Source organism: Aphelocoma coerulescens, chromosome 4 (assembly GCF_041296385.1).
Source record: "Aphelocoma coerulescens isolate FSJ_1873_10779 chromosome 4, UR_Acoe_1.0, whole genome shotgun sequence".
Classification (NCBI taxonomy): domain Eukaryota; kingdom Metazoa; phylum Chordata; class Aves; order Passeriformes; family Corvidae; genus Aphelocoma; species Aphelocoma coerulescens.
Genome location: NC_091017.1, coordinates 7,027,823 through 7,041,443, shown reverse-complemented (window position 1 = coordinate 7,041,443; position 13,621 = coordinate 7,027,823). Strand labels below are relative to the sequence as shown.

Below are 13,621 nucleotides of genomic sequence, written 5' to 3'. Positions count from 1 at the left end.
CTGAAGGGGATACAGAAGTTTTATTCCCTCACGGGCTTTCCTGCTACAGAATCACAAAATATTGTGAAAAAGAACTTCACTTTTATAAGCTAATTCATAGTAAGTGCTACTTGTATATTGTTCTTGATGTTCCTAGTGCTAAATTCTTTATTTGTAAGCTAGTTCCTTGATTTGGACATGACAAAGTAATCCAAGTTCTGTCTTTTAAACAGTAGCTGAATAAGGAGAACTGGCTTGAATCAGTTAAGCTGAGCTGTGCTTGCACACAGCCAGCACCAGCTCCTCTGAAACTCTTCATCCTCCCCTTTCCAACACCGTTTTGGATCCCACTCCATTTAAGATCTTTTCCTGCCTAATAAGGAAGTCATAGAGTACTTAAGTACAGACACAAGCACCAGCAGGAGTGTTAGCACACTTGAAGCAAAACACATAGGAGAAAAGCTACTGTTAATGCTACTTCAGTTGCTGTAAGTATTACTCAAGGTGTAAAACAAGGTAAAACTACCTAAAGTTATTAATTCCTACCCTTTAACCATTACTTGACCATGAAACAAATAAATAGATCCAGACAATTACCACTGCATTTATTTTTTTTTGTATAACATGCTTGTGCAGGGACATTTCAAGCTGCTGCTACAAAAAATAAAAACAGAGTTATAAAACATATACATATTTACATATATTACTTGTAAGACATAAAAATATACGTTATTTACAAATACAAATACTTGAACAGATGCATTTTCCTTGATTGTTGGCACTGAGTAAGCAGTGGAGTAAGAAAAAAATACAACAGATTCAGATTCTTTCCAAAGACTTAATGCAGTCAAGAACTAAATTGCTTGAAGTTTTGCTTGAGCGAGTTTATCCATCACTTTAATGAAAATAATGTTTTGTATGATAATTCACACACAGTTTGCTACACATAAACAGAGCAGCCCTCCCCTTCCTAACCTTTTACCAGATTTTGGAAGAATTTCTGCAGAAGCGGAGTAAGATCAGTCACTTTACTGGGGAGTCAGTGAGTGAGTTTATTAAGATTTTGTGCTGTGACACCCAGTTTTCTTTAATCAGTGAGGACCAGCTGGATTGGTAAACATTACAAGAATAGAGGACAGACAGTGCAGCTTCTCTTTGATGTATTCTGGCAATTTATCATCTTCTCCATATCTAGAGAGGCAAAGCAGCATAGAAAAATTGAGATGTTTAAATAATTTCTTGTATTTCATGACAATATAGTTATTTCAAAACATTGCTTTTCTCACCCTCCCTGTTTTTAATATTATGCAGGAATAGTGGCTGTACTCTGGAGACTGAGTAGATGCATGCCCAACTTGTTTTATTCATTTTTTTATCCAGAATTTGGTCATAGCTATGGGTGCTTCTCTTTATTTATTACGCTTACATAAGCTACTCAACTGTGAAGTGATGGCAAAGCTAAGGTTTAATATTTACAAACCAAAATCAATAGTGGCTATGAAGTTACCTGCTGTACAACAGCCTTGTACTGAGTTACCTGGACTGTTTTTATGGCAGGAACAGACTCACCTGGTTGTCTGGCCATCTGGAGAAGTGTAAGTGATGGAAGAGACACCTGCTTGGGCTACCAGCTGGGATCCATCATTGAACTGAACCCATACTGCTCCACTGGTCAGCTGATGAGACAAGTTATGTTATGGTTTGAGCATAAGAAATACAAAATTCCACACCTAGAACTTTTCTAATAATGGAAGCTGAAAGCTTTTAAAATTGCTGAAGGGACTTAGGTATTTTGGTCAGTCTTTTAAAGATAAAGATTACATGGATATTACTTTGGAGGAAGTAGTCTCATGCAGACTTCCTCAGGTTTCAGATTCTCAGCTTTAGTTATCCTTGTCAATGTCAGATAAATAAAGAATTATCTTTAGCTTAACCACTCCTAAAGAATAGTTATACAGGGCCAAACACTAAAAGGAGGCCCATTTGTGAAAGTTCACAGCTACACACAATTTAAAGAATATATAGATATAGATATAGATATATAGATAACTTCTTCTGTTAGGACAGGAAGCTTACTTTATCTGGATTGCCAAGAACAATTTTTAAACCTAAAGCTTATCCAACAGAAAAGCAGAGGGAAAATGGTTTTGCAAGGAAACAGCTTTTCCTGTTGTAGAGGAAGATGCATTTCTCTTGTACAGATCTGGTACATAGCTATTAAAACCTGTGTCATGACACCTTTGCATCTGTAATAGTGAACAGAGAAGTTTAACATTTTCAATTTTTTACTAGAGTCAAATTTAAATGACAGAAGACACTGAAATAGGCAATGATAGCCCCAGGAAAATCGTGGTAACTGAGATACTGAACTATTACTTTCATTTCTTCTACTTATGTAGTTTGCCATGGTATTATCTAAGCCATTTGTTTAAAAGTACCTTTCCACATACAAACTTTAGATTTAAACTGTAGTGCACAACTGAATGATTCTTCACAAACCAAGTTTAACGATAATGTAAAGTTAATGACTTAAAAATACATATCTCAGATTTAATAGGAAAAGGGAATAGGCATATGCCTCCTTTATTTTCTCACCTGAGAAGCCCAACCAACATTTTTCACAAAAACAGATTTGACAAGTTGGGCTGAATTCGGACTGCATTCCGTTTGATGAACAGAGGAGCACGTCTTTTCAACAGGGTTAGTCAGAAATGTAGGTTTTTCATAGGACACCACCTAAAACCCAGAGATGCACAGAATTAACAGCCTTGGCATTAATCCTCCTGATAAGGTACCAGCTGTAGTGGTCAATTGCCACCTGCTCATGAATACAGACAGATTCAGCCTCTATGCTTCATTTAACAGCATTACAGTATAAAAACCCCACAGGAACACAACTTTTTGTTGTCAGGTTCACTTCAGTCAGGTGAAAATGGTCAGATTCTGTACTAGGGACACGAGCTACACAACCAAACAGACATGCAGATCCAACAAATGTAGATTGATGTACATTCAACAAAGTTCACAATACAGTGTGCCAAGACCCCAGTATAATTCAGTCAGCTGAGGAAGTTTTATCAGGAACCAAAGCCTGGTGGGCCTTTTAAACAAACCAGATGAAATTGCTCACAAAGTCTTATTGGCTACATGTGTATTTTCATGTGGTCTTTTTTTTGTATACACACTAACACTCGATTATTTCAGAACACCCTCAAGTGCCTATAACCCTTGTGATACCATTTGTTATACACCACTGAGGCCATGTCAGAGCTCTCAAATTGAAGACTGTGCTTGTGTCTAACACAAGTATGCAATTTTCAAACTCTGTTCCCAGGAGATATTTGTGGTAAAGTTTTGAAGTATGCTGATTTTTCAGATGATCTTAAATTCAGATATCAAAAGTTAGTTGAAATCAAAGTTAACATTTCTAGTCAATATGCTCACAAACAGCTAATAAAAGCCTATGTCCATATAAATATAATTCCATTAGTTCAAGTAAAATATGGTGTGTCCTTGTGTACTTACAGGAGCACAGTTTGGAGTCTGAACTGGAGTAGAACTGGCAGCTTTATTTCTATCCAGTGCCACAACTTCTTTTGAATAGTTTGTCTTGTCCAACAGTGGAGGTGCTACAGCCTGTGGTGATTCAGTATTACCAGGTTTTCTGGAAAAATAATGAGAAAAACTGAGAAAAAGTCTGTCCAAAAGGGACTAAAGAAACAAGTGAGGAGACTTAGGTCTTCCTTCATTTTACCATAGACCATCCAAAGCACCTGATGGCAGAAGTCTTCTGCAGAACTGTTTTCCATTTCAAATACATAAGTATTCAATAAACACATAAATATTCAAATACATCAGTATTTTGAACTGAAAGATATTACCTTCCAACAATTATTGGAAAAAATGGAACACTTCCACTTCTTTTTTCTTCTTCCAAAACAGCAGATTCCAGTGCAAGGCATATTCGATGTCCCTGAAATGAGAAGGGGTTTATTACAGTTTGAAATTGAGAACTGTATAAATATTTCATACATGTTTAGTGTGGCAAGTGAGCCCACACAAGGCAATTGCAATGGTACTGAATTTTTCAAGTTTTATTAAGCAGCTTCATCTGTTGTGTTTAATCCTTTCACCAGACAGGCAAACCTGCTTTACAAAATAGTGAGAATTTCCTCTCAGTCTTGGTTGTGAGGCATTTTAACTGTTACCTCTACGTTGATACTGTTCTTCCAAGAAACACCATCCTCCCTCCTTAACAGTGTCATGAAAAACAAGCAAAGCAACATTGGAAGCCCACTTGTGAAAGGGAAGCTGAGTTTTCAGGAAGTTGCTTTGCACTGGAAAAGCTCTATGTAAAATACCTTACCTCATTTGCATGATCCATATAAGCTTGGATTTCCTTCTTCAACCCTGCTTCGCTTTCTCCTTTCAAAGTGAAGGATTTCCCTGACTTTTCAATCACACGAGTTATACCAGCTGTCTTATGTATTTTTGCACCTGCAAGGAAATGTGAACCCTTTCAGTGTGAGCTGTTATAATACCAGTTAACCATGGAAAGCTTGGAGTAGGGACATGTCTCTCACAAAGCAGGTTAACTATCAAAGGTAAATGTAAAGAAGAGCTCATGAATAAAAACAAAGTATAATTTAAATTTTGCAACATGTACTTCCTGAAGAAGGTATCAGTAAGGAATTAAAGAATCAACTAATCTACAAGTGCTAGAATAAAGGCAGACTGGCCAAAAAACTGTTCATAGTGCACAATTTTCTTCAGACTGGAGTGGTGGTTGTTTAGTGTTAGGCAGTATTTTAGTGCAGCTCTAAAATCATGATTTACCTACTTGCATAACTGCAAAAATGAATACATACCATCATAAAAACAAATTTCAACATCTGCAGGGGGTGAATTTTCCATCAACATGCACTTGGCATATCTTGTATAGAATGTCACTTTAGGGGTTTTTGTTCTCACCAACTGCACAAACTTAGCTGCATACTGGTATTTTTTCCAGTACTTTTCTAAAAAAGAAAATTAAAAAAAGCTTTTTTAGAAGTTAGCAGATTAAACACTGTGCACCAGCTTGAAGAGAAGTAATTATGTATTTGATAGCTGAAGGTTGTGAGTAATATTTAAGTACCTGACAGAAGTATGTTTAAAGAAACTGACCTATTTCCACCAACAGCTCCCAGTATGAATGAAGAAAAGATTACAAGAGCTTTAATTTTGGTACCCTACATTGTAAAGGGGAGAGTCCTTATAAGCTCCCATATAAAAGGAATTAAAACCTGTAGGTTACACTTTCCTGTGAAGTTTCAAAACAGTTTCCTGTTAAACTGTAGTTTGGATCTAATTCTGAGAGGAGTTTTACTTCAGAGTTATCTGAGAAGTAATAGCTAAATGGATAAAGTCACAAGATTCACTTAAAATATCACATTAATCATAATAATTTTAAAATAGATTCCAGGTTACCTGGCAAGTTGTCAAAACTATACGTGCAGATGCCTTCAGGAGGAGCAGGAGGTCGGTCATCAAGAAGGAAACCTCTTCCTTCATTTGGATGATAAACTGCAATCTACAAAAAGGGAACAAAAATTGTGTGAAGTTGCAACTTACTACAGCACTCTACACTTTTAACAGGTATGGAAATAAGACACATTTTAATTAATTACTGTGATTTACCATGAAAGCTCTATTCCTCTAAGTAATGATTTAACAGCAGCACTTTTTCAGCAATACTTCACCTATTCCAAAAGTCAAATCCAATTTTTCTGTGAAATAATCGCTTGCTCCCTATATTACATGGCTTTATTATGGAGGGGGAAAGTTTACAGCTGTGCATGTAATAAACATTTGATTTCAAAAGAAATTATCACTTAAAAAGCAAAAAACAGCTCTAAATGAACTCTAAGCCCTTTATACAACAGTGAAGAAATCAAAAACATACTCACCACATTTCCATCACAAGATATTCTGAGGACTTCTTTCACAAGTTCCTGTGAACGATGTTCTTTCAGAAACTCCATACACACTTCCCCAGTATCTAGAATGCTCACCTAAAATATATTAAATATACAAGTTAAACAAAAAGACCTTTACTTTCCGCAAGTGTAAGATTTTACATTTTCCACAAATGCTTTAATAAATGCTTCTCTTTTTCCTTAAAAGCACTTCAAACTTATAAATGCTTCTTACAGTAACTTTTGTTATTAGTGCTATTACAACAGAGCACTTTGAGATAACTGAAGGGTATCAGTCTGGTCACTGAGGGTGTGGCTTCTCAAGTGACAAATCAAACACAGACAGGTCTTCTCCATTATGTTTTAAGTATTCTCTACACAAAAACTAAGATGCACCTTATTAATATGATTTTAAATTACTCTAGATTAAGTTTCCCAAAAACATGTTTCTAGTTTACCAAGTGATTTTTAAGAGACAGTCACACTATATTAAGTGCTTCAATTGTTCCCATTTTAAGAACTGATACTTACCACTGCATTTTTGGTTTTTTGCCTGATGGGTTTCAGCCTGTGAGCAGTGAGAGGTGACACAACACTTCGCAGTGTAGGTTTCTGGTGTGCTGATGGTTCTTGGCCCCAAGTTTGGTTTTGTTCTGGAGTTGACCAAAGGCCACAGGTAGGAGATGGTTGAATTTTCTCGTTTTTGCAGAGAACTCCAGGGATGCATTTATTTGGGTTTCTCTGGTTTAAAGAATGTGGACAGTCACCAGATGCATCGTGATTCCTTATCTCTTTTAAGGTGTTCCATGCATTTCTTGGTGCATCCTGCTGCACATCCAGATGGTACCGAAAACCTCCACGTGCATTACTCTTGCCAGTCAGGTCTGCAGGTGGTCTCAGAGGAACTGAAAGCATCACAAAGGGACATTGTAAATTCAAGGAGTCATAGCCAGAAAGAAAAAATTCTAGTCTAGCTTTAAAAGCTTTTCAAGGGATTGTCTTAGAAAGCTTATTTAAGGGAAGAATGGGATTTCTCTAATCCTCAGTCCAAATCATCAGGCCTTTTAGTCACTGCTAGCAAAATTCCAGTGCTACTTAAAATAAGCTGTTCCTATATTTCAGTTATGATGGTCTTCAGTTTTTATACATCAAATAATTTAGAAAAATAATTTATAAACAACATACTAAGATTTCAAATAGATTCTTACAAAATAGTTACTTTAATCTGTTGAAAGACTGCTTATTTGCCATTCAGATAACCACTAGTAACAAGTTTCATATAAGTTCCAGTTTATCTAACTAGTGTTTTACCATCAACCAGAGGTTTTGGTACTCAAAATGTTAAATGCATACTCCAAATCCCTTGTTTTATTTTGAAAATCCTTGTATTTACTTTTTTTAAATCCCTATTTTTATATTTAACCTTCCTATAACTCCTTCCCTCGATTTGATATTTAAGCCCTTGATCAACTTTCACCTCACCCACATCACTATTGTGCTCCTTCTGCCATGTGGCCAAACAGTTGAGAAGGGACCAAAAATCAAATAGGATTATTCAGACCATATGTTCTCTGATTCCAATTCCCTGTAGACAGGAAGGGAAGGAGTCCAGTAATATCAAACCAAAAAAGGCCAGAATAGATTTGTGGTTTATTTTTATGATTAAATTACATTATTCGTTAATGATGTAACATGATGCACAACAAAGAACACCTCCTTCCCTTCTGTGTCTTTTGTCCTTCCCTCCACCCATCCTTCTGCAGCCTGATTATCTTTCTCATTCACTGAGGTCCCATCTTCTCTTATTTAGCTGTATTTGCACAACTAAATTAACAGGGCTTTCAAGTCACCTGCTAGTATTTTGTCATACATTTACATTTACACATTTACACAAGTGAGTAATTATGTCAGGGTCTAAAATTCTGGTTTCCTCTTTGTTTTTTGGTTTTGGTTTTTTTTCTAAAATACTAGTTGAAAGTAATGAGCTTGTTTTAGGAAACTTAGTATTCACATTTGATGTACAAAGAAATATAAAAATAGAAAATCCCACTGAAACTATTACAAGTCACTAACTTGAGTGCAAAAGCAAACAACTGATGAGTAACACACCATTTTTCTGCATGCTTCCAAGCCACTGCTGCATCGTCTCAGCCTGGGACTTCTGCTCTAACAAACCAACCTGGGGCTTCACTGGGCACAGATAATTTGAGCTACAAAATAGAAGTTACACACATAATCAAGATTGCATCAAAGACACTTGCACAACAAAAGTTATAATGCTACAGCTGCAGAAACCACAACACTTAGAATATTTAGGAAATGCAGGTGGCATTTTGTAGCTCTAGGCAGCACAGAACGTGTTTCTTTTTCATGGGGTAAAGCATAAGAAAATAAAATAGTTTCCAAATGGAATGAAAAGTTATGATAATGCTGCCAGCATCTGCTGTTCTTACATCTGGCTCTTATCCTCCAGCCTTGGAGAAGACACAGTGATGACATGACACCCATGACCCCACTTTATCTCACTCAGCACAACAAACATGCAGCTGAAAGATGCCAATCCTACCACCCAAAATAATTTGAATTTCTATAAAATACAGTCAATCCCAGAAATTATAAAGATTTTTTTTACCAGCTTTTTAGATGATGACATATATGTAGCTGCAGATGAACTCAAGATATAATCCACATGTTGAAGGATAAAGAATACACACAAAACCAGTTACTGCAGTCACTGATCTGCTGTAAATTCACACTAAGCTCCTGTGAGATTTTCTATCTCCATAGTCTGTACCTGTCTGCACTTTCTTTTTGTGATGATTACTACCATTGGCAAGGGCTCACTTATCACCAAGACCACCCCAAACCCACAAAATTTAGGTCTTATGACCTTGCATTTAAGATTGCTGTGCAAGCTAACTACAGAGGCAAGAGGCTTTCCCATAATCAACTATGTAAAAAAGTGGTAACCTTTAAGTTAATCCCCACACTCACATTAATATTCTCTCATGTTTACATTCAGCATGGCTTTATGAAGTCATGGGGAACAAAGTAAGCATTACATTAACATCTGCATAAATTTTTGACTCATGAAACATTTCTCAAACTAGAAAGAACGTATATGCCCACTGAACTTTGCTTATGTCAAACACTTGCCAACAGTCAAGAAAAACTTCTTACTCCATTTACTTTTTCTATAGGGAAAAGTGCTTGTTTTGTCTTTTCCTTGAACTGATTTGCAAAGACAAAATATAGGAAACGGTGCCACTTTTTAATGTGGAGAGAAAGGCAGGAACTAAGATATGAAAGTCCTTATATCAAAACAGAAAATGGTACTTTTGATATTCTGTTGATGTAAAGTCTATAGAAAGAACCCAGGGTTTTCACACAGAAGCTACAACTAAGTACAGAACTAACTTCTAGATAACTACCTATGATTGACACTTCCCTTTCTGGTACACCACTTTTACAATCTATTACCTAATCTTTACTTATTTTTTGTTTTATCTTCTCTAAGCATAAGAAAAAAAATCACCTAAAGAGATCAGTAAGTGAAGATGTTTGTAAATTGCAGTTCGAATGCCTCCTCCCCTCATCTGTCTCTTCTACAAAGAACAATTGCAAGGCTCTCTACTACAATTACTGTGGGGAAAGAAATGTTCAACTTGCTGTACATGGAAAGAAGACAATAATGGACAATATCAGCTCTAAATTTCATCTGAACAAAAACTGATTCTTACTGTGGTTGATCTTTTACAGGTGGAGATATATGCTCTTCAAAAGAACCAGAAGTACTAGAAGTCTTCTCCTTAAATATTTCTCCTATATCAGTATAGCTGTTGGCAGGTGAAAAGTATTCTGTGTTTTCCCTTGTTCCTACTTTAGGCTTGGAAAGCACTTCCAAAGAGTGACATCGATCAGTGATGCTGGATATGCCTTGACTCTGGCTGTGGGATGTGCCAGACCTGTCGGAGGAGTGGGCTCTTCGGAGGTAGCGGGAATGTGGCCTCTCTTCACTAGGCTGCATGGTTCTTCCCCTGCCACTTACACCAATTTCCTTTCCCTGAATTCCCCACTGCTGGAAAGAATCACTTCTGTCCCCCGATGAATTATTACTGGAATTCTTGTTTGTAGGAAAAAAAGTAATTTTATTTGGGAGTGGCTGTCCAACTAACAGCTTCTTCTTTTCCTTCAAGCAACCACTGGTACTGATGCTGGAAGAACCCGTGAAGGTTGTAGAGATGGTGGCATTTCCACTGTCCATGGAATCTTCTGAGGTTCCCAAGTCTCTGCTCCGTGCAGAGCTACCCCTGGACATGAAAGGATGATCCAACACTGAGGAAAGGCTCAGGCGATCTGCCGGGTTTTTGCGCAGTAACCTGTGTATGAGGTCCTGCGCCTCTCTTGACAGAAAGGCTGGCATTTCATAATCTGCCAACACCACTTTATTCAGCGTGTTCCTGACTGTGTCCGTGTCAAAAGGCGGCTTTCCAATGAGAAGAGTGTAAAACATACAGCCCAGAGACCACACGTCGGATTCCAGTCCGTGCGGGCTCCTCGTGGCTATCTCCGGAGAGATGTAATTCGGAGTCCCACACATGGTGTAATGCTTCTCGTGAGGCATCTTCAGCTGAGTCGCCAATCCAAAATCAGCAATCTTGACATTCATGTTATTGGTGAGCAAGATATTGGAGAGGGTGAGGTCCCGGTGCAGTATTCCATGGGAATGGAGGTACAGCATACCCGTGATAATCTGATGCAAGAAGTGCCGCGCTATCAAAACAAAAACAGGTGTTGCAGTCTTATATTTGAAGTCATAGCTCTGAAAGTAACTCAGCTTTAAGTCTGCTACTGATCTTGCTTCTGTTTTCTTTTGTTTTTAATAAAAAGAATGTTACAAGGGTGTTCAGGTGTCAGACTAGTGAAGTTGGAATTAACTTTCTCCTTTCTACTTTAAGCAAAATGGCACAACTGTGTTCTAAGTTCATGAAAACTTACTAATGCAGGAAACAGGACTGGAAATATTTTCAGGCGGCCTAAACTTTTTAAAATTATGTTTTTAAGCATTAAAGCTAAGCTGCTCATCACTTTTGGAAACAGATACAAGCTAAATTGATGATGCCTGTATAGCAGTACCCCTTTGATCCAGTCCTGTGACCTGGGTGCAAAAAATCCGTATCTATAGCAGCTTCATAGAATTAGATTTGAAATTGATAGAGAAGCAGGTAAGATGGAAGAACTGAGCAAGAAGTGAGCAGTGAGGTGCATCTTGAAGCAATAAAGGCCGAAGTTGCTGGTTTTCCTGTTCTTCTTTCCTCTTCCCAGTCTTGACCCACATCTCAGCACAATTCTAAGTACAAAGGTAAGATCTACCTTCCATCTACCTCTGTCTTCTAAGATCACTATTTATTTATACTCCACATAGCACAAACAGAAACAAATATATATAGAAATGCAAATGAACACATGTACAATAATAATTAATCTCTAGATTATCACTTCCCACACAATTTTGAGGTATAGAAACTCTAATGGCAGTTTTAAATACTCTTCCTCTAGAATTAAATATTTATTGAGTGAACTGAAATTAATGCAGAAGGCTCCACAGAACAAACAAACCTCACCTTCATCTTCTGAAAAGGGTTTCTTTCTGTTCTTTATGTATCTGCTCATTTCACCATTGTGACACATCTCAAGTATCAAGTATACGTAGTTGCTATCTTCAAAATAGTTATAAAGCTGAAACATAAAATAAGGAAAAAATGAAATTCCACTTTGTAGACTATGCAGCAAGTTACATATACAGCCCTCTCTACAAACCCCACGATTCTTACCTCGAGTATAGATGGATGCTTTAGCTGACAATGTATTTTCACCTCATTCTGAACCCTCTGTACCATTCCAACTTTGTGCATGGCTTTTTTGTCTATCTGTAAGTGGATCACAGCATAATTTAGATGTTCAGTGCATATTTGCCTGAAAATTTCTAAGTATAAGCAAGTTTTCACCTTTTTTAACTTGTGATCTGTAATGAACAAGTGTAACAGATAATTGGAGGAACACCACAACTGAAAGTAGTCAAGTGTTAACATTATCCATACTAACATTAATTTTTTTTTCTGAAATACTTAAACAGAGAAACCTAATTCTGATTTTGCCAGGCAGATGGGCTAAATATAGTCAATACTAAAAAGCATTTCTGTTAATTAGCAAGTCTATTTGGTCGTGGTGCATCTTTCAGGATCAAATCCTAATCTTAATGTCCGTTATATACAAACACTCAGCTCAAACATCAATGCCCAACTGCATAACCCCAACCTGTTGCAACTTTCCATTTGGTCTCTAGGGAGACGGGTACTTCCTTGGCCGGCTGCCTTACCATTTTGATGGCCACTTCCAGGCCGGTTTTCAGGGATACTGCTCTGTAGACTCCCGCGAAGGAGCCCTTCCCCAGGAGGTTCCCCACCTTGAAATCCTGCAACACGAACAAACCAGCCTTGTTAGCTTGGGGCTTTGTCAGTCAGGCTTCGGAGCGCCTCTCCGTATGCGGACCCTCCCACCAGGGTTGGGGAGCCCACACACCCCCGAGATGCGGGCAAACCCCGAGGCGGCTCGGGGGTACCTGGAGGGAGCTCTTCGGGGCACGGCAGCGGGGCCCGGCGGGGCCGCACAGCCAGCCCCGCTGCATCCTCCTGCCGGCACCGCGTTCCACGGCTCGCACTGGCGCTGCCGCTGCCCGGGCCGGCGCGGCCCGGCCGCCTTCCCGCCGCGTCTCCCGCCGCGGCTCCCGGGACGCGGGATACACCCGCCCCCAGCTGCCATGGCAGCGGCCGCGGAGCCGCCGCTCCCCACAAACACGTGGGGCCGAGGCGAAGGCGCGGGAGGAATCGCGCTCCCACGAACACCCGCCGGGAGCGGGACGAGCCCGCGCCCCGAGCCCGCGCCCCGCGGCCCCGACGGACGGCGGGAGGGGCTACGCGCCGCACCTCTATCCTCTCGCCGATGCAGGTCGCCATGGCGCCGACCGCTCTCCCACGGGTCCCGCTACCGGTTCTGCCGAAGGCCTGGGCCGCGGTTGCCCATTAGGGCGCCCCGGGCCGCCCGCCCCGGCGCAGCCCCGCTCGCTCCCGGGCCCGGCGGCGGCCGCTCCGCGCCCCCCCCGCCGACATTTTGAAAAGTCGCGCCGTTACCCCCCGGCCCCGCCCCGCCCCGCCCCGCCCCGCGACGAGGCTGCGTCTGACGCAAGCGCGTCACGCAGCGGCGCGAGCGGCCCTCGCGGCCGGGCAGGGAGGAGGAGCTGCCGCGCGTGCGCGGGGCGGTGCGTGCCCGTCCATCCCCCCCTTCCCCCCCCTCCCACCCCCGAACAGCCGTTACGGCGCGTGCGCGGTGAGGGGCGCGGGTGCGCGCGCGGGTCGCCTCAGCCCGGGGTGTTACAGGATGGTGGAGTCATGGGATGTTCAGGGGTGACCCTAAAGGTCATCAAGTCCCACCCCACCACTGCCAGGGGCAGGGGGATGCCATCTAGACCAGCCTTCCCCAACCTGGCTTTGAATACTGCTGGATATGGGGTATCCACAACCTCCCCGGGCAGCCTGTTCCAGTGTCTCGCCGCCCTCACAGTAGAATATTTCTTCCTAATATCTAACCTAAGTTTCTCCCCTTTCAATTTGTATCCAGTACTTCTT

The 13,621-nt window shown here is 40.4% G+C and overlaps 1 protein-coding gene and 1 long non-coding RNA gene across 2 annotated transcripts; one reads left to right on the top strand and one right to left on the bottom strand.

Annotated features, from left to right (window-relative positions):
• Positions 1–94: 94 nt before the first annotated feature.
• On the bottom strand, positions 95–13,064 carry PLK4 (polo like kinase 4). Its single transcript, XM_069012653.1, has 16 exons — positions 12,923–13,064; positions 12,316–12,411; positions 11,771–11,866; positions 11,561–11,675; positions 9,677–10,709; positions 8,046–8,146; positions 6,468–6,841; positions 5,928–6,032; positions 5,449–5,551; positions 4,848–4,997; positions 4,346–4,476; positions 3,861–3,952; positions 3,505–3,643; positions 2,575–2,715; positions 1,549–1,655; positions 95–1,170 (listed from the first exon to the last, which is right to left on the bottom strand). Exons 1-16 carry the CDS (start codon positions 12,950–12,952, stop codon positions 1,071–1,073), a joined length of 2,913 nt encoding a protein of 970 aa, XP_068868754.1. The 5' UTR covers positions 12,953–13,064; the 3' UTR covers positions 95–1,070.
• Positions 5,538–9,909, top strand: LOC138109380 (uncharacterized). Its single transcript, XR_011150440.1, has 3 exons — positions 5,538–5,616; positions 6,504–6,612; positions 9,822–9,909. It is a non-coding gene; the product is annotated as an uncharacterized lncRNA (long non-coding RNA).
• Positions 13,065–13,621: the final 557 nt, after the last annotated feature.

Coding starts and splice junctions, on each gene's coding strand:
- PLK4 (XM_069012653.1), bottom strand. CDS start 12,952: ATGGCGACCTGCATCGGCGAGAGGATAGAG. Junction 2,716..3,504: donor AGACTCCAAACTGTGCTCCT/GTAAGTACACAA, acceptor TCTGGGTTTTAG/GTGGTGTCCTATGAAAAACC. Junction 1,171..1,548: donor CCAGATGGCCAGACAACCAG/GTGAGTCTGTTC, acceptor TTGCCTCTCTAG/ATATGGAGAAGATGATAAAT.